This window comes from Mastigoproctus giganteus, chromosome 5 (genome assembly GCF_048544385.1).
Source record: "Mastigoproctus giganteus isolate SK-2022 chromosome 5, ASM4854438v1, whole genome shotgun sequence".
Classification (NCBI taxonomy): Eukaryota; Metazoa; Arthropoda; class Arachnida; order Uropygi; family Thelyphonidae; genus Mastigoproctus; species Mastigoproctus giganteus.
In genome coordinates, this window is record NC_143579.1 from 26,032,790 (window position 1) to 26,059,607 (window position 26,818).

General features: G+C 35.9%; 1 protein-coding gene across 12 annotated transcripts in view; it reads left to right on the forward strand.

The window, feature by feature from the left end:
- Positions 1-20,438, forward strand: part of gish (casein kinase I gish) — a 220,753-nt gene extending 200,315 nt beyond the window's left edge. For 5 of the 12 annotated variants that reach the window (XM_090373935.1, XM_090373940.1, XM_090373939.1 and 2 more), the window contains 2 exons: positions 10,851-11,059; positions 19,884-20,436. In XM_090373935.1, coding sequence (XP_090230061.1) covers positions 10,851-11,059; positions 19,884-19,932 — 258 coding nt within the window. In that variant the 3' untranslated portion in view covers positions 19,933-20,436. Of the gene's footprint in view, positions 1-8,433; positions 8,465-10,850; positions 11,060-19,883 lie in introns of all 12 variants that reach the window. The other 7 variants (XM_090373938.1, XM_090373947.1, XM_090373941.1 and 4 more) reach the window with 5 other exon arrangements.
- Positions 20,439-26,818: the final 6,380 nt, after the last annotated feature.

The window sequence follows — 26,818 nt, forward strand, 5'->3', positions numbered from 1 at the left end:
AAGTATTATATTAATTTTATATATTATACTTCTGTAGTTGCATCTCCTTCCTTATAAATAAATTTCCTTAATACTCGGTTTGGCTACCATGACCAGAGCAGTGCAAACTTTATTTTAATTTTTTTTTTTTTTTTTTGCGGTCATTATTGCAGGGTAATTAAACACTTTAGTAAGCCATAATGAAAGAGCTACTTTATCTTATTTTGGTAACATGTGAAAACAAAAGCAGTACCGACAGGCTGCCAGGGCTTCTCGTGGGATCTTGTCAATGATATACAGGAATTTTGCCAGCAGCAATAAGGAGGTGATTATCCCATTGTTATAAGCTAGTGGTTAGGCCACATCTTGAATACTGTATACAGGTCTGGAAGCCACATTTCAAGAAGAATGAATGTAGATCTGTTGAAATGGGGCAGAGAAGAGCAACAGGATTAGTCAGGGGCACAAAAGGTTGCGGTTACCAGAAAAGGCTTTAGTTATGAAAATTGCAGCATCTGGAGATTAGGCACCAGTGAGGAGATCTGATTCAGATGTTTAAGGCTTTGAATGGATTGAATAAGCTGATGAAATCCTTCCCATTGCTCAGACTATATATATGACCGGCATAAATTCAAATCGAAGAAAGATGGTTCCAGGATAGATGTCGAGAAGTTTGCCTTCAACTAGCAGGTGGTTGGTTGGTTGTGGGAACAATCTTCCATCTGGTGTTGTAGATGTAGGTAGTTTGAATAAATTTAAGGGAGAACTGGATAAATTACACTGGTTTACAGTGTATCTGGGGTTTGAGTAAAAGTATGTGGCAGTTATTTATGCACATTTACTGATTACTAAACCGAAGTTTGTTTGTTTCTATCACACAAAGATTTTTCACAATTCATTAACAAAATATTACCTAGGTATTATACACAAATGTGTACATAACTATAGTTTCTGCAATGGTTTACAAGTTTTATACCCCTATATTTGTAATCAGTATAAAATATTTGCCTCAAATACAACAGACTGTGCATGTTTAACCCGTAACTACACACACTGCAAGGTAGCCAACCTTGACCCAGGAAGGTAGATGGCCCCCCATTCCGCTCTTCCGACCCATCTGTGATTCCCAGAATTTCATTTTCCGAGTGGAGTCTGGGAGACTCCTGTTATTTATTTATTTTTTTTTGTTTTTAGGAGCATTATCAACTAAGGCCATATTGCTCCGGGATATGCGGTGGTCATTTCCTGACCTTTCCGCATTCTCCGTATTTGGTGGTGACGGGCTCGAACCCCTGTCTAATCAAGAAGCGTGTGCTACGCACTGCTGCTCCTTCCCACCTGGCTACGGAGGTGCCTCGGAGACTCCTGTGTGTAGTTTCAAGTTAAACTTGTATGAGCATGCACTCACTTGTTTGTACAGTCCACTCAGCCACAGAGCCTATATAAGTGGCACATCCCTTATGTGATTACAGTACTCCTGTAAAAACCGTCGTGAGCTCTCATTGTGTGTTAATTTTCTTTTAGTATGGCAACCAGAAAGTGTATAAACTGTCCCGGCATATTTTGTTACCTATGTGGTTGTTTTGTTCCTGTAAAGCAGAGGCGAAATATTACCGATTTTGTAAAAAAAATCGCATTATGCATACTTTGACATAAAACTAGGTGATCAGGATAAATCGTGGGCACCGCATAAAGTATGCCATACATGTGTCGAACATCTTAGAAAATGGAGTCAAGGAAAAAAGGTGTGCTTGCTATTTCTATGGTGTGGCGTGAGCCAGTAAGCCATGCCGAATGTTACTTTTGTGTATGTGATGTTAAAGGTTACAATTCCAAAAATAAAAAAGGACATCAAATATCTATATCTACCGGCAGCCATAAGACCAGTTCTGCATGGACCTGATCTGCCTGTAAAACCTCCACCAGAAACTTTGGAGTCCACATCTTCTTCCATCGAAGCAGAAGCTAAAGAGGTTAGTGAAGAGGAATGTTATCAACCAGAAAATATTTTAACGGCACAGCAATTCACGCAAGTCGAACTGAACGATTTGGCGCCTCCGTAGCCAGGTGGGCAGGAGCAGCAGTGCGTAGCACACGCTTCTTGATTAGACCGGGGTTCGAGCCTGTGACCACCAAATATGGAGGATGCGGAAAGGTCATGGAATGACCACTGCATATCCCCGGAGCAATATGGCCTTAGTTGCTAATGCTCCTAAAAACCAATAACAAACAAACAACTGAACGATTTAGTAAGGGACTTAGGCCTTCCAAAGTATGTTACTGAAATTCTGGGATCCAGACTTTAAGCAAAGAACTTACTTGCTCCAGGTACTTCATTTTCCTGGTACAGAAATCGTGAAAGGGAGTTTATACAGTATTTTTCACAGAAAGGCCCTCTCATATATTGCAGTGATATCGCTGGTTTAATAAGTGCCTTAGGAGCTCCATCATATGTTCCTAGTGAATGGAGACTATTTATAGACTCTTCTAAGATTAGCTTAAAAGGTGTTCTCTTGTATAATGGAGATAAGTACACATCTGTGCCAGTTGCTCATTCAGTCTACTTAAAAAAAACTTATGACAATCTAAAGTTGCTTCTGGAGAAAATTAAATATCAAGATCATGAATGGCAACTATGTGGAGACTTAAAAGTGTTATATATGTTGTTGAGGCAACAGGGTGTGTACACTAAAATGCCATTTTTTGTGAATGGGATAGCAGAGCTAAAGCACTGCATTGGACAAAGAAGTAATGGCCTCGGAGGCACAATCTTACACCGGGGTAAAAAAATATTGTGTGCGAAAGTTTGGTGAATCCAAATAATATACTTTTATCTCCACCATATATCAAGTTAGGCATAATGAAGCAATTTGTTAAAGCATTGAATAAGGATGGCAACTGCTTTAAGTACCTTTGCAGTAAATTTTCCGGTTTATCTGATGCAAAACTTAAGGAGAGTATCTTCATTGGTCCCCAGATTAGAAAATTGGTTTTAGACGGTTAGTTTGAAACTACTATGACTGATGTTGAAAGGGAAACCTGGATTGCTTTTAAAAGTGTAATGGAAAACTTTCTAGGAAATCATAAATCACAGGATTATGAGAAATTTGTTCAAAATATGCTCGAAAAGCTTCACAATTTAGGTTGCAATATGAGCATCAAAATTCACTTTTTGCATGCCCATCTTGATTTTTCCCCGAAAAATCTTGCACAGATGAGTGAAGAACAAGGGGAGAGATTCCATCAGGACATAAAGGAAATGGAGCAGAGGTACCAGGGAAGGTGGTGCCTCCGTAGCCAGGTGGGAAGGAGCAGCAGTGCATAGCACACGCTTCTTGATTAGACCGGGGTTCAAGCCCGTCACCACCAAATACGGAGGATGCGGAAAGGTCAGGGAATGACCACCGCATATTCCTGGAGCAATATGGCCTTAGTTGCTAATGCTCCTAAACACCAAACAACAAACAACCAGGGAAGGTGGAATATAAGCATGATGGCCACTTACTGCTGGTGTTTAAAAAGAGAGAAATCTGGCACTGTACATAAAGGAAAAACAATTAAATGTTCTTTTCAAACAAGGAGATGGTCTGATTAATGAAAGTTTCAGAAGCTCGAAAATTAATACTTGTTAGTATTTATGTATTTTTTGATATATGAAAATGTAATCCTATCAATTTGTCATTACTAAATACAATAAAGTTATATACTTTTGTAAAAAAAATACTTTTTTTATATCTTAAATTGTGATGTATCTGGATGTGATAGAAAAAAATCTAAGTCATATTTGAAATCATGGGAACATATTTCAGCAGTAGGACCTATTGAAATTCAAACCCCAGTGAACAAACTTAAATTTGTAAACTAGTGTTATTAGAAGTGATGGACAGGTGATATGGTAAGGGTTTTTTTTTTTTTTTTCCTTATAAGTTTGCACATCAGTGGAAATTCTGTATACCTCTGCATGCAGAACAATGGTTATTTGGTTAGAAACTTATCCATATCACTTTGGTTCATGACAAAATTATCATGACATATTTCATGTCTGAATGTGAGTTTATAGTTGAACAGTACTTTTGTTCAAAATTGTATTGTATGTCATCGTCAAGACCAAAATTTGAGAAAAATATTCCAATTCATCAGTACCAAATAAATCAACAGTTTCACAATTAATAACCCATTTTCATGAAACAGCTAGTGTTTGTGACAAAAAGAGAACTTGAAGATTTTATCTTGTTTTATTTTATCTTTGATCAATGTTTTTTGCTTCTTTCCCAAAAAATCACTGACTTGACCTGCACTGCAAATGGGAATGTCTTATTCAGGTAAACAAAGGGCTGTTAAAAAAAAAAAAATTAGGCCTACATCCTCATCACATTCATGTAATGCACAAACTTAAAGAACTTGATAAAGACAAAAGATTGCATTATTGTTGTTTCACACTTTTTCTTGATTCAAATGGAATTGGCATTTTCCGTTTTAATCAAGAAAGGTGTTTATTTGTATTAGTCATGGCAAATTGTGCAAGAAAGTAAGGTTATACAATATCAGTAAAAAAAAAAAAAAAAAACTTCCTACATTATCTGTCCATTTCTTCGAACAGTTTGTTTAGTTCTTCCTTGAATTTCAAACTACTCACCCCTACAAAACCAAATGGCAGTTCCCCCTAACAATAACCACACATTGGCTGAAGACAAATTTCCGTACATCTAACCTGCAAGCCATCCTTCCGCGGTTTTAAGTTATATCCTCTTGTGTCTATGCAGTCTGAGAAAAAGGAAGCATTCCATCAACATTGGGCTTAATCAGTCCATTCAAAGCCTAAAACACTTCAATAAGATCTCCTCACAGATTCTAAAAGAATTTCATATCTGACTGCACAGTTACCCCCAAGTCTTTTTCATTCTTCAGTAGCCTGAGTGTGGTACCACACAGTGGGTACATTAATCTGGGATTACTGCTTGTCATATGAGTTTGCATTTTTTTAATATTAAACTTCAGTTGCCACATCTCAGCCATCCTGCCTAATTTGCCTAGATCTTGTTGCATACCTTTGTATCATCTGCAAATGTGGACATTAACCTGATATGCTTTCAACAATATTATTAATAAATATAAAAAACAACACTGGATCAGCACTGAACCTTTAGAAGCTAATATCATTAGTCCAAGAAGAGTAGTACCTATTGATAACTCTGTCTTCTTCCACTCAACCATTTCCTTAATCCATAGCAGCAACTTGCCCTTAGTGCAACACTACTCCAATGAAAATCTTTTTCATTTTCATCATTTAAGACTGTGGCATTTATAATCTTATTTTATTTATTCCTTGATATTTTACAGACAGTTTCTTTTTGTCTGATTTAGCTGACTCTTATTTCCAGTTTTACAGTTACTATCATGATTTTGTTGCTTTTCTTTTCCTCCTTTGAAATATTTCATTTATAACCCTTGATTGGTATACTATGCAAATTCAAATGTAAACGATGCCAAAACACTTTTTTAAAACTATATGGGGTGTCTGAAAAATATTGGTACAAACGTTTAGGGGAAGTAGGTAACATCTAAAGAAATGTGAATCACATAGGAACCCATAACTGGAAACGTCACGGGAAAGTAGTAGCAGAGGCACAAGAAGCAGAAATGACACAAGACAGTAATTAGTGGCAAACATTTATTTGACATAATATTAACAATGGAGTATGAGATGGATGCATTTCATGATGTAGTAGTAGTGGCATGTGATGCAAGAAAGCAAGTGTTATGAGCTTATGCAGCATCAGCCAAAAAAAAAAAATCACACCATTTCCTCCTTAAATTTATTCAACCTATCAACTTCCACCACGACAGATGGAAGTTTGTTCCAGCAATTAACCACCCGCTGGTGAAAGGCAAATTTCCGCACATCTATTCTACATCTTTCCTTTCTTAATTTGAATTTATGCCCCCTTAGGTTCATAATCTGAACAAGTGGAAGGATCCCATCAGAATTCAGCGTGCTCAACCCATTCAAGGCTTTCTACACCTCAATCAGATCTCTGTGCAGGTGCCTAGTCTCCAGCCACTGCAATTTGCAGAACTTAAGCCTCTCTTGGTAAGAGGATCCCTTCCGTCCCCTCGCCAATCTTGTTGCCCTTCTCTGTACATGCTCAAGCAAATCTACATCCTTCCTAAAATGAGGCCTCTAGACCTGTACACAGTCTGGAGGCCTCATTTACAGAGGGACAATCACCTCCTTTTCCCTGCTAGCAAATTTCCTATATATCATTGACAAAACCCCATGACCTGCCCTGGCAGCCTGTCTGCATTGCTCAGAAAACTTCATATCTGACTGCACAATTACTCCCAGGTCTTTATCATTTTCTACCACCTTAAGTGTAGTACCACACAGTTAGTACGTTTCTCTGGAGTTACTTCTACCCATATGCAGTACTTTGCATTTGTCAAGGTTAAACTTCAGTTGCCACTTCTTAGCCCATCTGCCCAAATTATCTAGATCCTGTTGCAGTAGCACACTGCCATTGCTGTCATTAACAACCCTGCCAACCTTTGTATCATCTGCAAACTTCCACATTAAGCCTGATATACCTTCATCAATATCATTGATAAATATACAAAACAACAGTGGACCCAACACCGAATCCTGTGGGACTCCACTAATAACATTAGTCCACAACAGATGCTCGAAGGTTCCACCATGAGACGCGATGCATGTGTGACACTAATGCAGCATGGATTGGCAGACACGGTCAAACACACCTGGAGTTTCTTTGACAGTAGCAGCAGCGCAGACGAGTCTCGCCACGAGATCCATTTCCATCTCCACAGGAGATTCATACACGATAGATTTGAGGGCCCACCCACAGAAAGAAATCAAGGTGCGATAAATCAGGTGAGCGTGGGGCCAGGCAGCGGGCCCACCACGGCCTATCCATCAACATCCAAAACGCCTGTTCAAATGGTCACAAACACACCTTCCATAATGGGCAGGCGCCCCGTCATGTTGAAACCAAATGTTGCATCTCACATTTGCTGAACATCGTCAAGTAAACCTGGTAGAACTTGTTCAAGAAAGATCCGATATTTAGTGGATTTCATGCGGGATGGTAATAGGTATGGGCTGACTAAGCAGTCACCGACCATACCTGCCCACACATTTATTGCGAAGCGATGTTGTGTCGCATGGGGGCGCACACTTTGTGAGCCCTCTGCTAATCCATACACTAGGTGCATGTCTGCCAGCTCACAGTTCGTATATCGATGCATGCTCTTTGTGCGATGATGACTACTGCTCGAATGAGTAAACCAGAAATTTTCCCTATCGCGAACTGATGAACAGCGCCGTGTACCGACTTACGGTTACGTTTCCGGTTATGGGTTCCTATGCAATTCGCATTCCTTTAGATGTTACCTACCTCCCCTAAATGTTTGTACCGATATTTTTGAGACACACTGTATAATAGTTTCACTTGTAAAGATTTTTTTATACATTTGTTCCACAATATAAATGTTAAAATCCTCTGAGTAAATAATTTATTCTGACCTATTTTGGTTTATAGAAATTTAAGAGAAAAATAAATTTTAATTTGAGCAGTTCAAGACCAGTTTAAGTATAAATCTTAATTTTCATATGTCTCTGGTTTCTAGCTAATATCATCAATCCAAGAAGAGTAGTACCTATTGATAACTCTGTCTTCTTCCACTCAACCATTCCCTTAATCCATAGCAGCAACTTGCCCTTAGTGCAACACTACTCCAATGAAAATCTTTTTCATTTTCATCATTTAAGACTAGCACAATAACATTGCATGACGTTTTAGTTATTTATATAGCAGAAGCATCATAATGCACTTTCTAGTTCAGATTAGCACAAAAAGTTAGGATTTGTTTTTGTACCCACTGGCTATGTTTTTTTAATTTTGGTTTTAACCTTTTTGTGCTTATTCACTCCCCAAAGAATATGTCTAACTTCTTTATTAAACTTAATTTCCTGTTTTCTGTTTGTTGACTTACTCCCACTGAGTTTAGACTGTAATAGCCACTTATACCTAAATTAATAACTCTGTGTGCTGAATGAGGCTTACAAATATCTCTGTCTATGTATATGCTTTAGTTGTAGAGAACACAATATATATGAAAAGCTGACTTTCGTTAACACTCATATCAAATATAAATAACTTGTGGGCTCTGGTGACACTATGCACAAGTCAGATTGATTGGAGAATGGGCTAGAAAAGAATGCACGTATGCTAGTGAAAAATGCCTGAAAGATTAGAGGTGCCAAATAGGTTGCATGTGCCCCCTCAAATTTCATGACCTATGCATTTTCATGTTTTATGAACTGTATTTAAATGTAGGGAGGACAACCTTGACATTTCCAGTGTAGACTGTGTGAGCATTGCTCCATCGTATTGGAATATATACACTGCCTGGCTACTTTATTTAGGACCATGGCAGTTTGGACTGTATGCAAAATGCAGATAATAAAGTATTATCTTCACAAGGCTATATGCAGATAATAAAGTATTATCTTCACAAGGCTGTATGCAGATAATAAAGTATTATCTTAACCATATGATGAGACAGCTAACCTCTGCATTTAATTCCGAAAAATATCACGTGGCATTGTTGCCCACACCATGCAAAGAAACCTATAAAAAATACAGTTGCATTGGCAGTGCCAGAAACACAGAGGATGGATGTAGGAGAACTTGGAAGCAAGTTTTATGGTCTGATGAGTCCACACTGTCAGGAATGGATGCTCCGATGTGTCAAACATGCATGCTTACTTTCATGAATACAATATATACTGATGAGCCAAAACATTATGACCATCTAACTAATATGATGTTGGTCCTCCACGTGCAGCCAAAACAGCTCATAACCGGCGAGGCATGGATGCTATAAGATTTCTAAATGTCTTGTGGTATCTGGTATCAACACGTAACCAGCAGATCCTTTAACTCCTCTAAGGTCTGTGGTTCAGATGCTGCAGATCGGAGTTGCTGTTCCAGCACAAACCACAGATGCTTGATGGGATTGATGTCTTGGGAATTTGGAGGCCAGGGCAATACCTGGAAGTCTTCCTCATGTTCCGCGAACCAGTCTCAAACAGTCTGGGCAGTGTGGCCTGGTGTATTATCCTGCTGAAAGACGGCACTGCCAGAGGTATAGACCATTGCTGTGAAAGGTGTACCTGGTCAGCAATGATGTTTAGGTCGGTGGTAGACATCAGAGTGCCTGGCACTTGGATGACTGGACCCAGGGTATCCCAGCAGAACATCGCCCAAAACACAACACCGCCGCCACTGGCTTGTTTTCATCCCATGGTGCATCCAGGCGCCATCACTTCCTCAGGTAAGTGATGCACACGTACCCAGGCGTCCACATGGTGCAACAGGAAACGTGATTCATTGGACCAGACGACCTTCTTCCAGTCACTCAAGGTCCAGTTTCAATGCTCGCGTGCCCATTGTAGGAGCTCTCGCTGGTGAATCATGGTTAGCATTGTCACTCGGAGCGGCCTGTGGCTACGCAGCCCCATTTTCAGCAGGGTTCGATGTACTGTGTGTTGTGACACATTACTCAAGTCACCAGCATTCCAATTACCGGCGAGTTGTGCCACAGTCGCCCTTCTGTTGCCACATACCATCTGGGAGAGCCTTCGCTTACCTCGAGCATCGATGAGCTGTGGTCATCCAACACCAAGTGCTTTGTGGGTTTTTCCTCCTCAGACCACTTTCGGTTGGTACTAACCACGGCTGACCATGAGTATCCCACCAGCCATACCGTTTCGGATATGCTCTGACCCAGTCGTCTGGCCATTACAATTTGGTGTTTGTCAAACTCGCTTAAGTCCGCTACCTTTCTCATCTGAAGAACAAGAGTAACACTGATTAATGCAGCCCAGTATCAGGTGTTTTTTATACAGTGTCCCGACCCATGCACGTGACATAGTTCACCTGTAGTTGCTTCGATTTGCATAACGACTTGCTGGCCATAATGTTTTTGCTCATCAGTATGTACTGGTAATGAAATTCCAAAAATTACAATACACACACGTAATCACAAACATAAACCATAATTAGATAATGCTGAAATCCTAATTAAATTAATTATTATAAACTTCACACTGTGGAAGCACTCGTAATGAAATATAAATTAGAATACTTGTACACATTACATTCCAGACCCCTGATTAATTTTTCTAGTGTCTGGTGTCTTGAGAATGTTAAGTTTTCTACTAGCCAAGCAGAAAAGGCTCTCTATTCATCAAGATTTCCCCTAATAGTTGAAACCCATATATTCCATGCGTGCATTACATCATATGGCAGTTTACAATGTGCTTATGAAAAGATTAGTTCTCTCCTTGCCATTACATCTATTGAGTCTCTCTGTTCAATTTTGTTTTGTTGCCAAGTTTCAACACACTGAAATTACTACGTGAATATTTAAATGTGCAGAATAAAGAGGTTAGTTGTTTTCAAAGATGTTTCTAAACTATTACCATCTCTTATCTTGTAATTTAAATTGCAACTATATGGTTGTTTCACTGACTGCATACTATTTTTCTAAGAAATAGTTATAACAACTGAAACGGTTAGGTTATTAAGGTGATGCTACATTACTGCTGTTTATCTGTATAATTGTAGAAATAGTTAGTGTTGTACAGGGACAATTGATTGTGGTGGCATAGCAGCCTAAGAGCTCAAGGTCTTTGGCAAGGACTGTTTTTAGGTAATTCACTAATGTTTACAAAATGGCAAAAGTCCTATAATTAAGTGAATTTAATGTTGACAGTTTTATATACATGCATGTTTGTTAAAATTTCTGAATAATTTTATACATATTTATTACGATATATGCAATTGCAGCAAGGTAAACAACGCGGTGCTTGGATTGAACCTAACAAACAACAAGGAAATAACATGCTTGGTGGTAACTTAACTCCTGCTGATCGGCATGGATCTGTCCAAGTTGTAAGTTCTACAAATGGAGATCTAGCAAATGATGATCCTACCACAGGCCACTCAAATACACCTATTACAGTACCCGTGGAAGTGGAAGTTGTTTCAGAAACAAAGTGAGTACCATGATTAGTGTTTGCTTTTTTTCTTTCTTATAGTGGTATTACAGTAAAATCTCGTTAATACAAACTCGTTTTATACAAAGTACTCGTTTATATGAAGCACATACCATTCCCCTACAAAAGGATAGGCTTTTCTATGTAAATATTTTCGTTTATTACAAAATTTGGTTAATATGTATTACAAAGTTCTTTTTCACCCCGTGAGAAATAAATATTGTAATTTTTGTATGTTTAATACAAATCTTGGCAGAGCTGTCCGATTACTGCCTCTGGCCACCCAGCTCCCTACTTCCCGAAGGACAGCACTGACTTGTTAGAAATTAGTTTTGTAAACAGAAACAGATTATGGTGGCTGCAACGTCAAGTGCACTCTGAAAAACATCTTTCCGAAGGGTGAGTTGTTAAATTAACAAAAGAATAAAAAGTTTTTCAAATTTTCTTACATGCACTTCCTCACTCTCCACAGGATTGAGGTCAGTTGCATTTGTTATGCCAATTCAAAGAGTCTTTTTCTACAGTACACAGCAATGTCTTTTTTGTGCCATTTTATCTGAGCTTTTTTTTGGAACCTGTGTTCTTTAAATTAATTTAAAATTTGTTTATATTAAATCTTATCTAGCCATGTTATGGCAACAAAATGTAAATGGATAAAATTAGGCCTGGAAATTAAACTAAATATTTACAAGAGGCTGATAGGATGGAAAGAAGTAAAACAGACATTGCAAAGGAATACATCTCTTTACCTACTTTATCTGCAATACTGAAAAACCAAAATAAGACTTGAAGTGCATGACACTGGAGCAGCGATGAAAAACAGGAAACAAATTCGTGGTGCCAAACACGAGGAGCTTGAAACAAAACTTTGAGTGGTACCAGCAAATGCGTGCATCTAATTTGCCAATATCAGGTACGGATTTTTCAAGAAAAGGCAAATTATCTAGCTCAGCAACATGGAATTAGTGATTTCAAATGCAGCGGTGGCTGACTCCGAAGATTTAAAGACAGGAATAACTTGGTTTCATGAAATGCTTGCGGTGAGTCTGGATTAGTCAACAAAGAAAAGGCTACAGACTGGTTGTCTTCTGTATGGTCCATTCTTGAAAAATGAGGCAAAAAATATTTTTAATCTTGACGTGACAGGTTTATTTTATAATTTGCTGCCAAACAAAACATTTGCTGTTCGAGGAGAGTCTTGTCATGGTGAAAAATTTAGCAAACAAAGACTCACTGTTCTGTTATGCTGCAGTTAAGATGGCAGTACAAAACTACGCCCACTTGTGATTCCAAGACAAGATGGTTTAAAACAGTTAAAACTTCCCTGTGATTATGAGGCCAATAGAAGTGCTTGGCTTATGGTCAAAATTTTTCAGTCTTGGTTATCAAAAGTGGACAGAAGAAGAATGGCTTCAGAAAAAGGAACATTTTAATGATTCTAGATCATTCTACTGCACATTCTGCCGAGACACATAAGTTGACAAATATACCACTGTTGTTTTTACCCACCAATACCACCAGTTTAATGCAACCACTGGATCAAAGCATTATTTATAACCGAAAGAGAGCATACAGAGCCTACCTGATAAGGTACTTGATCCGCAACATAGGAGGGAACAATTTGCAGCCAAATTGGAATGTCTTGGATGCTATATGTAATCTTGTTATGTATTGCTTGAGACAGTATTGCATCAAGTGTAATAATCAACTTGCTTCAGAAAGAGTGAGAATATCATCAAAAAACATGTTCCAGCAGACGAATGTGAAAAGGCATTGAGGAATTTGAAGGAGCATATGGATATTGTTGGCGAATTTGAAGAGTTTGTAAAGATGGATGATGAAGTTGCTACCACTGCAACACCAGCTGCTGAGCAGCAAACAAAATGATGTTTTTGTTACCAGCTACAGGGAAAGTGAAGAAGCGCGCGCACACACACACACACACACACACACACACACACACACACACACACACACACACACACACACACACACACTGCCATCTAAAAAAGATGCCCAAAAATGCATTGAACAAAATAGAGAATGTGTTGGCCTGCAGTAACGTTGATAAAGAAACAACTATTGCATTTGATAATGTCTGTGCTGTAGTTAAAAATGCATATAAGTGCAAATGCAAACAACATTTGGATTCTTTCTTTAAATTAGATTAATTTATTAAAAAGTTAATGGTTTGTATGTCTCCTTTTATATTAAGATTGTAATTCTATTTACTGTGATATTAAAATATTCTATACGGTATATCAAAATATATACTGTACAATATTTTCATTTCCATTAATTGCCTTTTGCTTAGATCATCTTACAAATAAAATAAAATCTTTTAAAGATTAATAATAATATGTTATTCCTATTACTGTATTGTTAGACAAGGCTTTTGTATTTATTTTGTTAATTTAAACTAATTTATTTCTGATATTATTATTATTTATTATTATTATTCTTGGATATACAGTATGTACCAAAAAAAAGGGGGGAAATTGACACTTTTGGGGGGACCTCGTTATTACAAAATGTGAAAATTTAGGTCCCTTGAACTTTGTATTAATGAGATTTGACTGTAGTTATTTATTTATTTTTCAGAAAAGTTTATCATATTGATACACTAATACTTAATATTATTGACTGTAATTTAGAATTAATAATAATAAAAAAAAACAAAAGAAAAAAGACATTTGCTGCCATACAAGGCAGCAAACTAGAAAGTTGCAAAAATGACTTGAAAGAAAGTTGAAATTGAACTTGCCCCCTATTTATTTTTGTCTCCTTCAAAGTAGTTCCCTTGGGCAGTTCTGCATGAAACCATTATCTTCTTGTTATTATATGTTCCATTATAAGAATCAATTTTGAATGCCTTTGTGGTATTTTTCTAAAACACATTTCTGGAGGTCACTACCATAAAACAATAAAAAAATTTGTACTTTCCAGTTTATTGGGCTTTTCTGTTAGCACAATCTATTATAAGCAGGTAGTAAACTCGATCTTATTGCATTTGTGATAATACCGATAACTAGAATTCTGTGGGTTTTTACGTTACGGTGTTATAGTAGTAGTAGTAGTGGCATGTGATGCAAGAAAGCAAGTGTATGAGCTTATGCAGCATCAGCCAAAAAAAAAAAAAAAAAAAATCACACCATTCCCTCCAAATGTCTGTACAGTTTCTACTTAAATTTATTTAACCTATCAACTTCCACAACGACAGACGGAAGTTTGTTCCAGCAATTAACCACCTGCTGGCTAAAGGCAAATTTCCGCACATCTATTCTACATCTGTCTTTTCTTAATTTGAATTTATGCCCCCTTAGGTTCATAATCTGAACAAGTGGAAGGATCCCATCAGAATTCAATGTGCTCAACCCATTCAAGGCTTTATACACCTCAATCAGATTACCATGCAGGTGCCTAGTCTCCAGCCACTGCAATTTGCAGAACTTAAGCCTCTTTAGGTAAGAGGATCCCTTCATTCCCCTCACCAATCTTGTTGCCCTTCTCTGTACACGCTCAAGCAAATCTACATCCTTCCTAAAATGAGGCCTCCAGGCTTGTACGCAGTACTCAAGGCGTGGCCTGACCATTGCCTTATACAGAGGGACAATCATCTCCTTTTCCCTGCTATCAAAATTCCTATATATCATTGACAAAACCCCATGACTGGCAGCCTGTCTGTATTGCTCAGAAAACTTCATATCTGACTGCACAATTACTCCCAGGTATTTTTCATTTTCTACCACCTTAAGTGTAGTACCACACAGTTGGTACGTTTCTCTGGGGTTACTTCTATCCATATGCAGTACTTTGCATTTATCAAGGTAAAACTTCAGTTGCCACTTCTTAGCCCATCTGCCCAAATTATCTAGATCCTGTTGCAGTAGCACACTGCCATTACTGTCATTAACAACCCTGCCAACCTTTGTATCATCTGCAAACTTCGACACTAAGCCTGATATGCCTACATCAATATCATTGATAAATATACAAAACAACACTGGACCCAACACTGAACCCTGTGGGACTCCAATAATAACATTAGTCCACGAAGAGCTGCACCCATTAATTACCACCCTCTGTCTTCTCCCACTTAACCATCCTTTTATCCATTGTAGCAACTTACCCTTAATACCATTCTGCTCCAATTTGTACAATAGTCTTCCATGTGCAACAGTGTCAAAAGCTTTCCTGAAATCCAAATATATGATATCAAAATTATTTTTTGCATCCAGTTCCTTTGTAACCACATCATAATATCCTGTCAAATTTGTCAGACAAGACTTGCCCTTAACAAACCCATGCTGTGTCTGAATTATTGCTGCAGTCTTGTCTAGATGATCCTGCAATGCATCTTTAACCAGTGACTCCATTGTTTTACCCAGAACAGAAGTTAAACTAACTGGTCTGTAATTACTCGTGTCACCCTTTGATTCCCCTTTGTGAATTGGGGATACATTTGCACATCTTATGTTGAAATGAGTTCTCCTTCACTGAAATCTTCAATCATATAAAAAACATAAATAAATTTTCAGTATCTTCTCTTTATTCCTATTTACCTTTTACAATGGTGAGGGGAAAGGGACCAACAGAAAGTGCAAGTGCTAGGAAATGAAACAAAATTGATTTAGAAATGAAGATGATTAATTAAGAAGTACGAAGCGGGACAAAGTTTGTCATCTGTTGCATGGAATTAGGTCTTGCTGCTACACCAGCGAATACTATTTTAAGGAACAGTGCGCGTATAAATGAACATATTAAAGGATCAACACATTTAAGAGCAACAGTGATCACAAAACAGTGTTCAGGTGCTATATTGAAGATGGAAAAGCTATTAATAATATGGATGGAAAATCAGATTCGGAAGCAAGTGTCCCTGAGTCCAATGGCCATTCAAGCAAAAATAAGAAGTATTTATGAAGATATTAAGGGTAAGTACGGTGAACCCGAAGCCAAGTTCGTGGCAGGCAACGGGTGTTCAAGCATCGTGCTGGTTTCCACAACGTTAAAGTATGCAGTGAAGTTGCTAGTGCCGATTCTGCAGCTACAGAGAAATTTTGTGATATGTTGGTAAAAACCCCTTATAAATCTCCAAAGCCCTCAACTTCTGCAGCAGCACGCTTATCAGCTGGAGAGTTAATTCTGGCAACAATGCTCAAAAGGTAAAACTTGCTGATGTTATGCTGGTCTCCTTGCTCTCTTTTTTGTAATTTTATAGTTTTTGTAATTTTTCCTGCACATGAGATAAAAAAAAATTGAATAAATAATTCTATTTACATGTTCATTGAACATTTCTTTTTTACTTAAATCAGATTCAGCGCACATAGTTGCGAGTGCTGCATAAGCATTTAGGGAAATTTCGACTTGCGTAGAGTTCCACGGAACCTAACCCTTATGTAAGTCAGAGAGTGGCTGTAGTGGCAAATGATCCAAGAAAGCAAGCTTATATAGCATCAGCTAAAAAAAAAAAAAGGAAACACTTCACACATCCATACTCTCCAAGAATTGTCTAGTTCTTTCTTGAATTTTTTTTTCAAACCACCACAGCACTTCCACAGCAACAGATGGAAGCCTTTTCCAACAATCAACTAACAGCTGGCTGAAGGCAAACTTCCACGTCTGTCCTGCAACCATCCTTCCTCAACTTGAATTTACGCCCCTTCACATGTATAGTTGCAGCAAGTGGAAGAATACCATTAACATTCAGCTTACTCAGTTCATTCAAGATTTATAAACACCTCAATCAGATTTCCCCACAAGTACCTAGGCTCAAGATGCTGCAATTTTCAGAACTGAAGCCTTTCTAGGTAAGAGCATCCTTTTGTTCCTTTCATCAATCTGGTTGTGTTTCTCTGCATACATTCCCGCAGATCTACATCCTTTCTAAAGTGAGGCCTCCAGACCCATATGCAGTACTCAGGATGCAGCCTAACCATTGCCTTATACAAAGGGATAATAACCTCCTTAACTCTGCTAGCAAAGTTTCTGTATATTATTGACAAAACCCCATGAGGTGTCCTGATAGCATGTCTGCAATGCTCAGAGAATTTCATATCTGATTGCACAATTACCCCAGGTCATTTTCATTCTCTACTACCCTGAATGTGGTACCACACAATGGATAACTTATTCTGGGATTACTGCTATCCGTATGCAGCACCTTGCATTTGCCAATGTTAAACTTCAACTGTCATTTCTCAGCCCATAGACTTAATTTTTCTAGATCTTGTTGCCCTAGTTCATCCTGATTACTCTCTCATTAAGCACCCTGCCAACCTTTGTATCATGCAAATTTTGACATAAATCTAATATATCTTCGTCAGTTTCATTAAAAAATATTGAAAACAACAATGGGTCCAGCACTGTACCCTGGAGAACTTCACTAATAACATTAGTCCATGAAGTGCAGTGCTCTTCATGGACTAAGGACTTCTTCCACTTAACCATCCTTTATCCAATGCAGTAACTTACCCTTAATGCCATATTGCTCTGGTTTGTACAGCAGTCTTTTATGTGCAACAATATCTAAAACCTTCCTGAAATCAAAGTATATGATATCTAAATTATTTTTTGCATGCAGTTCCTTGATCACTGCCTCATAGTAACCTATCAGTTTTGTTAAACAGGGCTGCCCCTTAACAAATCCATGCTCTGACTGAGTAAAATTGCATTCCTGTCTAGATGGTCCTGCATTACTTCTTTAACCAGTGATTCTGTTATTTTTCTTAGAACAGATGTTATGCTAACAGGTCTAATTATTCATGTCACCTTTTATCTCCCTTTATGAATTGGGAATACATTCCCACATATCATTTGGTCCCACTACATAAAATTTAAAAACTGTCTAAGACCACTGTAGTCATCCTTATGAAAGTAATACGCTTCCCTTTACCCTTGACTGTAATTATGTTTTTAATTAAATTCAACATTAGTACACTGTGATCACTGGATCCCAGTGGGTCTTTTGCCTGCAGATTCTTAATGCATGAAGAATCACTGCTGATAACCAGATCAAGAGTGTTGCTTCCTCATGTTGGCTCTAACGTGCTGCTGTAGAAAAAAGTCATATAAGATATTTTGGTTTACTGTGGCCCACTCTGTTTCTCTGTTTGGTATACTCATCATAGTCATTAGTCCTATAACACACTCCTACTCTCAATTTTGTTTTCCCAATGCGTATATCACACCAAACTGACTCAACACTGGTCACCCATGTTGACTTGGATGCCTTAGATTTAATATGCTTCTTAACTTGGAGCATAACCCCTCCACCCCTCCTGTCCTGTATGTCCTACCTATATACATTGTTCTCCTCATATTCAAATTCAGTCTCACTTATGTCTGAGTAACGCCACATTGCTGATATCCCTACAATATCTGTATTTGATGACTTAATCAGTACTTCAAATTCATCAAATTTATTTGTTGAACAAAGCTCCTAGCATTAGTGCGCATGAAAGTGTACATGCACATGTTCTTACTCTTAGATACACTAGCACAGCCCATGTATTTACTTGTTCCATGATGATCCATAGTAGGGCCTGAAATCCCCAACACCTTGTTTACAGGCTGCTGCACGTTCCAGTAGAAGCAGTGCAAGAATCACTTTCACCACTGCCTGTGGCTCTAGTTATCTCTTATTCTGTGTATCCCCCCACTAGCTAGCAGTTTTCTGACCCACCTGTCACTGCCTCGATAGCATCAGCAAATATTCGTGCACTCCACATATATTTAAGTGTATTCCATCCCTGTAAAAACAAATTTCTCCTGTTAAGAAGCACAGACCACATTGAGAAAAATTCTACCCCCGTGAGCCTTGCACATTCTCTCCATGGCCGAATTGATTGACAAGGCTCTCAACATATACTCCCTCCTGTGTCTGGGCAGAATTGCAGACACTTTCAAATTCTGTCACAACTTGCAAACTTTTTCTCAACGTTGCTCTGTACTTATTAGTATTAAGACCTCAGATCTCCTACTCTTAATATTAGAGGCCAGTATCAATTCTGCTTGTTAAATTCTTCAGCAACACTGAATGGTGTGTAGCACCTGGTACTCCCATACGTAATCACTAAGCTTACTCTGTTATCCTTGGATAATTTGTGAGCCACTTTTTAGATCTGACACAAAAAGAAATATTAATTTGTAGTATTTATAACTGTGCTTGACATATGAATCACTTTTGCAATGAGAAAAGTAATGAACACAACTGTTATATAAGCCCTTCAGAGTCAGAAGGCCAGGGGTTAAATAGAGAATACAAGAACATTTTTTTTTTCCTTGTTTGGTACATATGGCTTTGAACAAGGGGTATGAGTAACTCAGAAAGAATGGTACACTTTGACCACTCAGCTATACATGGGCCCACTTGTTCCTGAGTAGGCATCATTTATGAGAATTAGGATTTTTCATTTTATTTTTCATTTCATTAGCCTTCAATGTCTTTAAGAGATACTGATGTTAAGTGCATGATTGGATAACTTGCTTTTATATGGAAAATATTAATGATGACTCATCAGATCCCTTAGCACCTACTGCCAAATCTACTTATAGGTTGCAAATTGAATTCTAAACTTTCTAGTTTCTTGTAGCATATATAATTTTAATGTAGCATATTTGTTAATGAAGTTGATAATTTATATGCAACTTGTAATTGAAGTTTTGCCTCTACCAAATTTATAGATCTACAATTAAAGTTTAGAATCAGTTTGTGAGATCCTATCTGATTTTCATGGACTTTGGAGAATCAGATAGACTTTCATGTTTTGTAATATATGTATTTGTATTAAAAAATTATATTGTCACTTTTTTTATCTATTAGGTGCTGTTGCTTCTTCAAAAAGAAAAAGAAACCTGGAAGACAGAAATGACTCACCGTTACATGTAGTCCTGAGCAAGAGGCAGTGTTACTATGGACCTCAACTTCAAATTCAAAAGAAAGTGTGAGCGCAATTCCTGCACAGACTGGGACATCTTGAGTGCAGTAATAAGTACTTCCTGGTTTTACCTTCCCGTGGTTAACAGTGTAAGACACACTGGCTTTGATCATCAGGTGCAGCAGTAAAAATATTTGGATCATGTCTGAGTTGCAAGTGACTGGCAGCAGAGTAAAATATGTGGCCATTGTTCACGTGTATTATAAATACAGTAGGTTTAGTACAAAACGAGTAACATTAAAAAAAAAAGCACAGAATAATTTCGTAACATAGTATGATTAGAATATCAAAGGTGCTGTTAGTTTTTGATAGATAGGTGAAGTACTTTAAAAACTCAAATTTTTTTTTCCATAAATCAATCTGTATGCCATTCAACATAAGTCACATTTTTATGTGATTATTAGCCATGTTCCATTATGAAATACCTAATCATGAATAAACACTGAAGAAATTGAGGGAATTTTAAAATATTAATTAGTAAGTCTGTATGTGTGTGTGTATATATATGTATATATATATATATATATATATACATATCTATATATATAACTATATACATACTCATGAGACATTGATATATATAAATATATATATATATATATATATTATAGGTATTGTAATTTAATATAAATACTTTTAAATTATAATTGGCACTGAGGAGTGTAAAGCCTAGTACTTAATGAAAATCACTTTTGTCGTGGTTGCTTTTGCACGTACTTTACTTATCTTTTAGATAATCTCTGTGCATAAGGAAGCTTTAGACTGAATTCTTATAGTTTTGAGGGTTTTTTTTTTTTTTTTATTTCTTTTACTTTTTTTTCTTTGAATGCTGCTGCCACCGCTGCTACTGTATGAATGTTTACTCTGATACAGAGTGTTATGTAACGGAAATTTGACTTGTAATTTTCATACTGTAAATATTACATTATTTCAGTTCACCATTATCACTGCATTTGGCAGTTAATGGTGATGTCTGAGTCTTTCAGTGCACTTGTGTGTTAAATTTCTGCTTGAGCAGATTGCACATTTTCCTCTTTGAAGTTAAGCACATTTTAAGCCCATTTTTCACAGTTCATGTTGCTGATTCACATGTATATAATTAAAAATTGCCTCAACAGAAACTGTGAAAGCAGAGCTCCAACAATATTTCACAATTACTTCACAGAATGCTTATTTGATTTTTTTTTTCCCCTTTATTTTCTGGCATAATTTGGTTATAATTTATTTTGTGAATGTGCTTCCACTATAATGCTTCAGTAATGGAATCAAGGACAAAATAACTTTAGAAAGTGTGACATGTAGCACCTTATGAAAGGTGTTCCTGTTTGATTTTGTGTGCATGTGTGTGTGTCGGGAGGGAGGGAGGGAAAGGGAGTATGTGTATGTATGTACATGTGTATACTGTACACACATGTACATGCATATATTAATTTTTCTTTTACTTCATTTTTTCCCCCCAAAAGCTCACAGGACAATTTTATCTTATGGTTGTTTCAGGTGGGACACATCAAGTGGTGGTACCTGCTGTAATAATTGCTTGAAATCCCGACAACAGTGTTAGGTGCTCGGGCAGGATTGGGTATTTCCTGCCTTCTATATTGTAGTCAGTCCTGTGGCTTTTGAGTTCTTTCATGAAATTTTTTTCATGAATGAATGTTATGTATAAGTTTTGTAGTTATGTGTAAAATTCTCACAAATATTTGTATTCTGTATAGCTGGAATAAAAACCAGGTCTGTTGAAGGTGTGGTATTTTTGATCATTTTTGTATGATTAAGGACTGATTTAGAAAATGACTGATTGTTATTATTATTTATTTTTATTATTATTTTTTTTTGTATTTCAGATAATTATAAAAATATTTTCAATTAAATTTCTTCTTCTTGTCATTGATAAGTAACTGTTCAGGAAACGAAAAATTAAAAAAGTGATCAATGTTTTTTGGGCACAGCATATCCTCTTGGAGTTAATACTTTGGAGTTAATACATAAGAGCTGCATGTTTATTAGCCAGACAGTAATTCCATATTCATGAATTTAATTACTGAAACATTCTCATATTCAAATTAGTTAACCAGCCTTGAAGCTTTATAAATTTTTTAGAGCCAAAAATAGAAAGATTTATGATAAATCCTTTCCTTTAAATATTGAGAATTTTCTTGAATGCTTAGTTTGTGATTGTTAATAAATGCTTATGTGCCAGCATGGTCAAATATTTTCCAGTATTTTGTATGTAGTGCTCAGAGATGTGAAAAATAATCCCTTTTATCATTAAGATCAGGTATGGCTGTGGTGGGTGGGTGGGAGGAAGAGACATGAGGCAAAGCAAACTGAAAGCTTGCAAAATTTCTTTCATTAGTTAAAAGAAATTTGTATTTCTTTCCAGGGAAATAAGGTGCTATAATTTATTCATATACTCATATATTCATACATAAAGGAATGCTGAATCTAGTTCCTACTTTTTGGCAAATGGGAGAGATACCAGATTTAAGATAAGATTTTGTCTGAAAATGGCCATGTCAGCAGTTTTTAATTTTTTATGTGCTATCAATATATATAGATGTATATAATCCTGTCATTACATTTGTTTCTCAACAGTTTAAATTGTCTGTTTAAACTGCAAATTTAAGTATTTGAATCAGTGGTATTAACAAAAGTTTTACTTCTCAGAAACTGCTACTATAAAATTGCTATGAAAATCTGGTTTGTAGATTTTTTCCTTAAAATTTTTTCCTGATTTTATTCTTAACAAAACTGATTCAGATAGTAATAATATCCTGTAGTTGATGGCCCAGCTACTATATAATGTTCCTGCTCCCCCACCACCACCACCACCCCAACAAAACTTATCAGCAGCTAAATTTTCCTTATTTGTGTCAGGTTTAGAATATAATATATCACTGGATTAATTAAACTTTATACGTTCAGGAAAAAAAGTTTTTCTCTTTTATGCTTTTAAATAGCTGCAAGTCTGAAGGTGATTTACAACTCTTTGTTGTGGGACCCAAATTGAACAGCACTCAGTTAACAAATTGGCCATGCATTTTTTGTGGCAGTATAATTTTATAGCATAGGTTTTGATTGTACAACGTGCATAACAGTGACCATGTGTTCCCCAAGATCCTCAGCCAGTCCTTGAAAACATGAATATAGTGAATACTGGAAAGAATTGAAAATAATCAGTCAACTCTTGTAAGTGCATTAATCTGTTTATATGAGGAGAAATCTAAGTAGCTAGATTACTTAGATTTCTCCTCATATAAACTACATCTTGAAAAATGTTTTCACCATCAAATTTCAGATTGTCTTATTTTGCAAAATAAGCCACAACACATTTCATCTGAGAATATATTACTAATAATACACTGTGGTAGGATGAGAATTCTTTTCCATTTTCTAAACCTAAAAACAAAAGTTTTCACTTCAAAAACAAAAATCAAGTTCTTTGCTTGCTTCATACAACACTTGGACTAAACCTTCCTGGTGAAGACTTCCACTAGCAGGTGAGAAATGTTTTAGAGATAAGAAGCTCGATGGAATGTTTTGATGATAACAACACATTTCATCTGAGGATTGGACTCCCCAACTCCAATGCACCCATTCAGGAGTTAAAGGAAAGCAGTAATATGAAAATTGTCAAGAACGTATATTTAGCTCTATTCTGTTGATTCCAGTATTTTATTACTACATAAAAAGACAACTCTTTTAAGATGTAATTTTACTGAATAATACACATGGATAACAGATATGTTCAACAGTCTTTATTTTACCATACAGTTTACTGGAATATTGCAAATATTCCAGATACTGAGCTGAATGGGTATTTCCTGTGTGGTAGGTTAAAATTATCTGACAATGTGTTGCAATTTATTTGGCAGCCTTATCTGAAACAGTTCTAACACAGAATTGCTTTTGAGTTTTTTTTTTAATACTCATAGTTCCTTATTAATTTGATAGTATGAACCAGAGCTATAATGCTCAATACGTTCTATGTTGATATCAATCTTTTTTTAGGATACAAGCCAAGGATAGAATACAAAAAAATACACCAACCAACAATAGTAATATCAAAAAATACTTTCTGTCCTATATGTTGAACAGTGGCACAAACAACAGATTCTTTAAAGATACCAAATTTAAAATTGTAGCCAGGCCAATATGGAAATTAAACACTACACCGAACAATCGCTCAGTCCTTACCTCGTTCACAACACAAATAAATGACCTAGTATACAACATTTCTTGCGGTGATTGTGACTCATCTTATCAGGGTTCTATGCAGTTTCCTCTTTTACTTTTTTTTTAAAAAAATAAATACTTTTTTGTTTAACGAGGCCAAAATACTTAGTGTCCAATGTAATTATACGAGACTTAATTGCAGAAACTGTCGAAATTAAATTACATAAGAATTCTGTTAATGTTTGCCAGCCATATCTAATCTCCGACTCGCGGTCCTTTATGCGCATGCGTGAAAACAAATAATCCCTATTTAAGTTCCATGCTCAGCCCTATTCGGTAATTTTCATTCGTGTGATCACGACATATGGTCGAAAAGCATTGTCAGCTTCAGGAAGACAAATCATTTTGCATTTTTTTCGTTAAATTAAATTTTTACTTAATTTTTAATTGCGTTAAAATTGATTTTTAATTGTGTTCATTTTATTTTTAATTATTGTTAATTATTTCTTACTGTAATGTAAGATTTTCGATTTTTTTAAAATTGTTTTCGTTTTAATTTCTGGAGAGTATGGAAGTGTTTTACGTATCATATTGAGGTAAACTTCTCTTATTCTTTTACAAAGTTCCTTATTAAGTACGAATTATAATTCTTAGATAAAGCTAAAATAATCTGAGCTGCAAAATAAAAAAAAAAAAGTCTTACATCTTTATAATGAATATTTATTGAAGTGGTACAATTTTTTTTTATTTATTTTTTCTTGTTACAAACTATTAAAATTTAAATATTTCGCCACATTAAATGGTTTGAATAATAGAATTTTTAACTCTACTTGACAGGCTGTGGAAACTGGTTGTAAAGCTACAATTTTATCTAGATACATGCAACATAACATGATATAAGTTGCAATAATTGTATAAGATGCTTCCTGCATTGACTTTTCTAGAAAAATTTTATATTGGTGATTTTACACACAGAAGTTACAGAATTGATGCATGGGCAATTTATTACATTAAATCAGCTTTCTCAATAATGGATTGGGATTATCTCACATTTATGCTTTACTTTATGTGCTAAAAGTAATTGTGGTACAAAGTACTGTACACATATTTTTCCATAAAATCTCGCTAATTTTGACTGCATTATTTTTTTATGTATGGGTTTTTTATATATGCAGAGTGAGATATTTCCTAAATGAGAATTTAAAGGTACAATTCTGAATTCCTTCAGAATAGTTTTACGATAACTTTATAAAAGAAATAATTATTTAACAGAAAAAATAAATTAAATACAGTTGAAAACATCATGGCATGAAGAACAAAATGCAATGCAATCAGAACCTTTACTCAACAGCAAATTTCTAATTTCTTCAAAAAAGAATACATCTGATTAAATTTATAGTTCTTAATGTTTAAAACATTAAAGTGTATTGTTTAAAAGTATTATATTATTTATATTCTATATTCCATTTTGTTTTATTTTTTTATTAATAACAAGATACACAACAGGTAACCATTAACAGTAGTGTATCTGAAAATTTTGAATACCAGCATTTTCATTTATTTTTTTCTTTTTATTAAATTTGCTTTTAATATATGTTATAATATTCTATAAAGTCTGTTTTCTTTTATGCGGTATTTATATTTACATGCACCAATACATATATGGGCATGTGAAATCATAAACCTTCTGTAAAATCTTCACTGTCAGCTAATTTCTGCATATACAATAAACGCTTGCTAATCCGGATTAATTAAGGGAGAGGGCTTCCAAATTAAGCAATAATCCGGATTAGTAAAGCAAAAGATGCCCTAAAAGACAAAGAAACTTAGAAAGCAAATAAATTGAAAATTTAATGATATAAATAGTGCTGATGAAAATAAATAAAAAAATATATTACTGTAGAGCCTTTATTTAAAAACCATAAAAAAACAATACGTTTATCCATCAATAGATAAATAAATGTATTGTCTTTTTATACATTTATCAGGTGGCATTGTTGGCATTGCATGCCAATGCCACTTAATTGTTTCTGTGAGTACCATTTAAATAATACAGCTTGTAGCAACGCTTCTGGTATTTTTAATGTCTGTCTGTTTGATGCACTGCTTTTATCACTCCCCACATCAAATTTTTTTGTTTTTTAATATCTGCACAGTCTGTTGGTCAATACCAAATTCTTCAGGAATTTTTTTTTTTTCCAAAACACCATTTTCAAGTTGTATCACTTTGAGCTTGTTAATGATAGTTAAAGTAACCTGTTTTCTTTTTATTCCACTTTTCAATTCTTTATAATTCATAATTATGTAAAATATGTTAACTTATGTACATATATACATATAAAGAAGTATGCAGATGAAAGGATATAAGCAGTAACATCCGTCTGGTTCAGAGTCAACAGTGATACTGAACAACACTCAAGACAATGTAATGTATGTTCTGTCTCTCTGTGTGCAATCAATCGGTGCACAGAGTGACTCATCTGCTTTCCTAAATCCTGTGGCTCTCTCAAATACTCAACTGCAAACAGAATTTTTCATATTTTGATCCGGATTAGCGAGAGTTTACTGTATTCATAATATTTTTAAAATAAAATAACCATTTATTTATAAATAAGAATAGGCTTATGCATACAATAAAGCATTT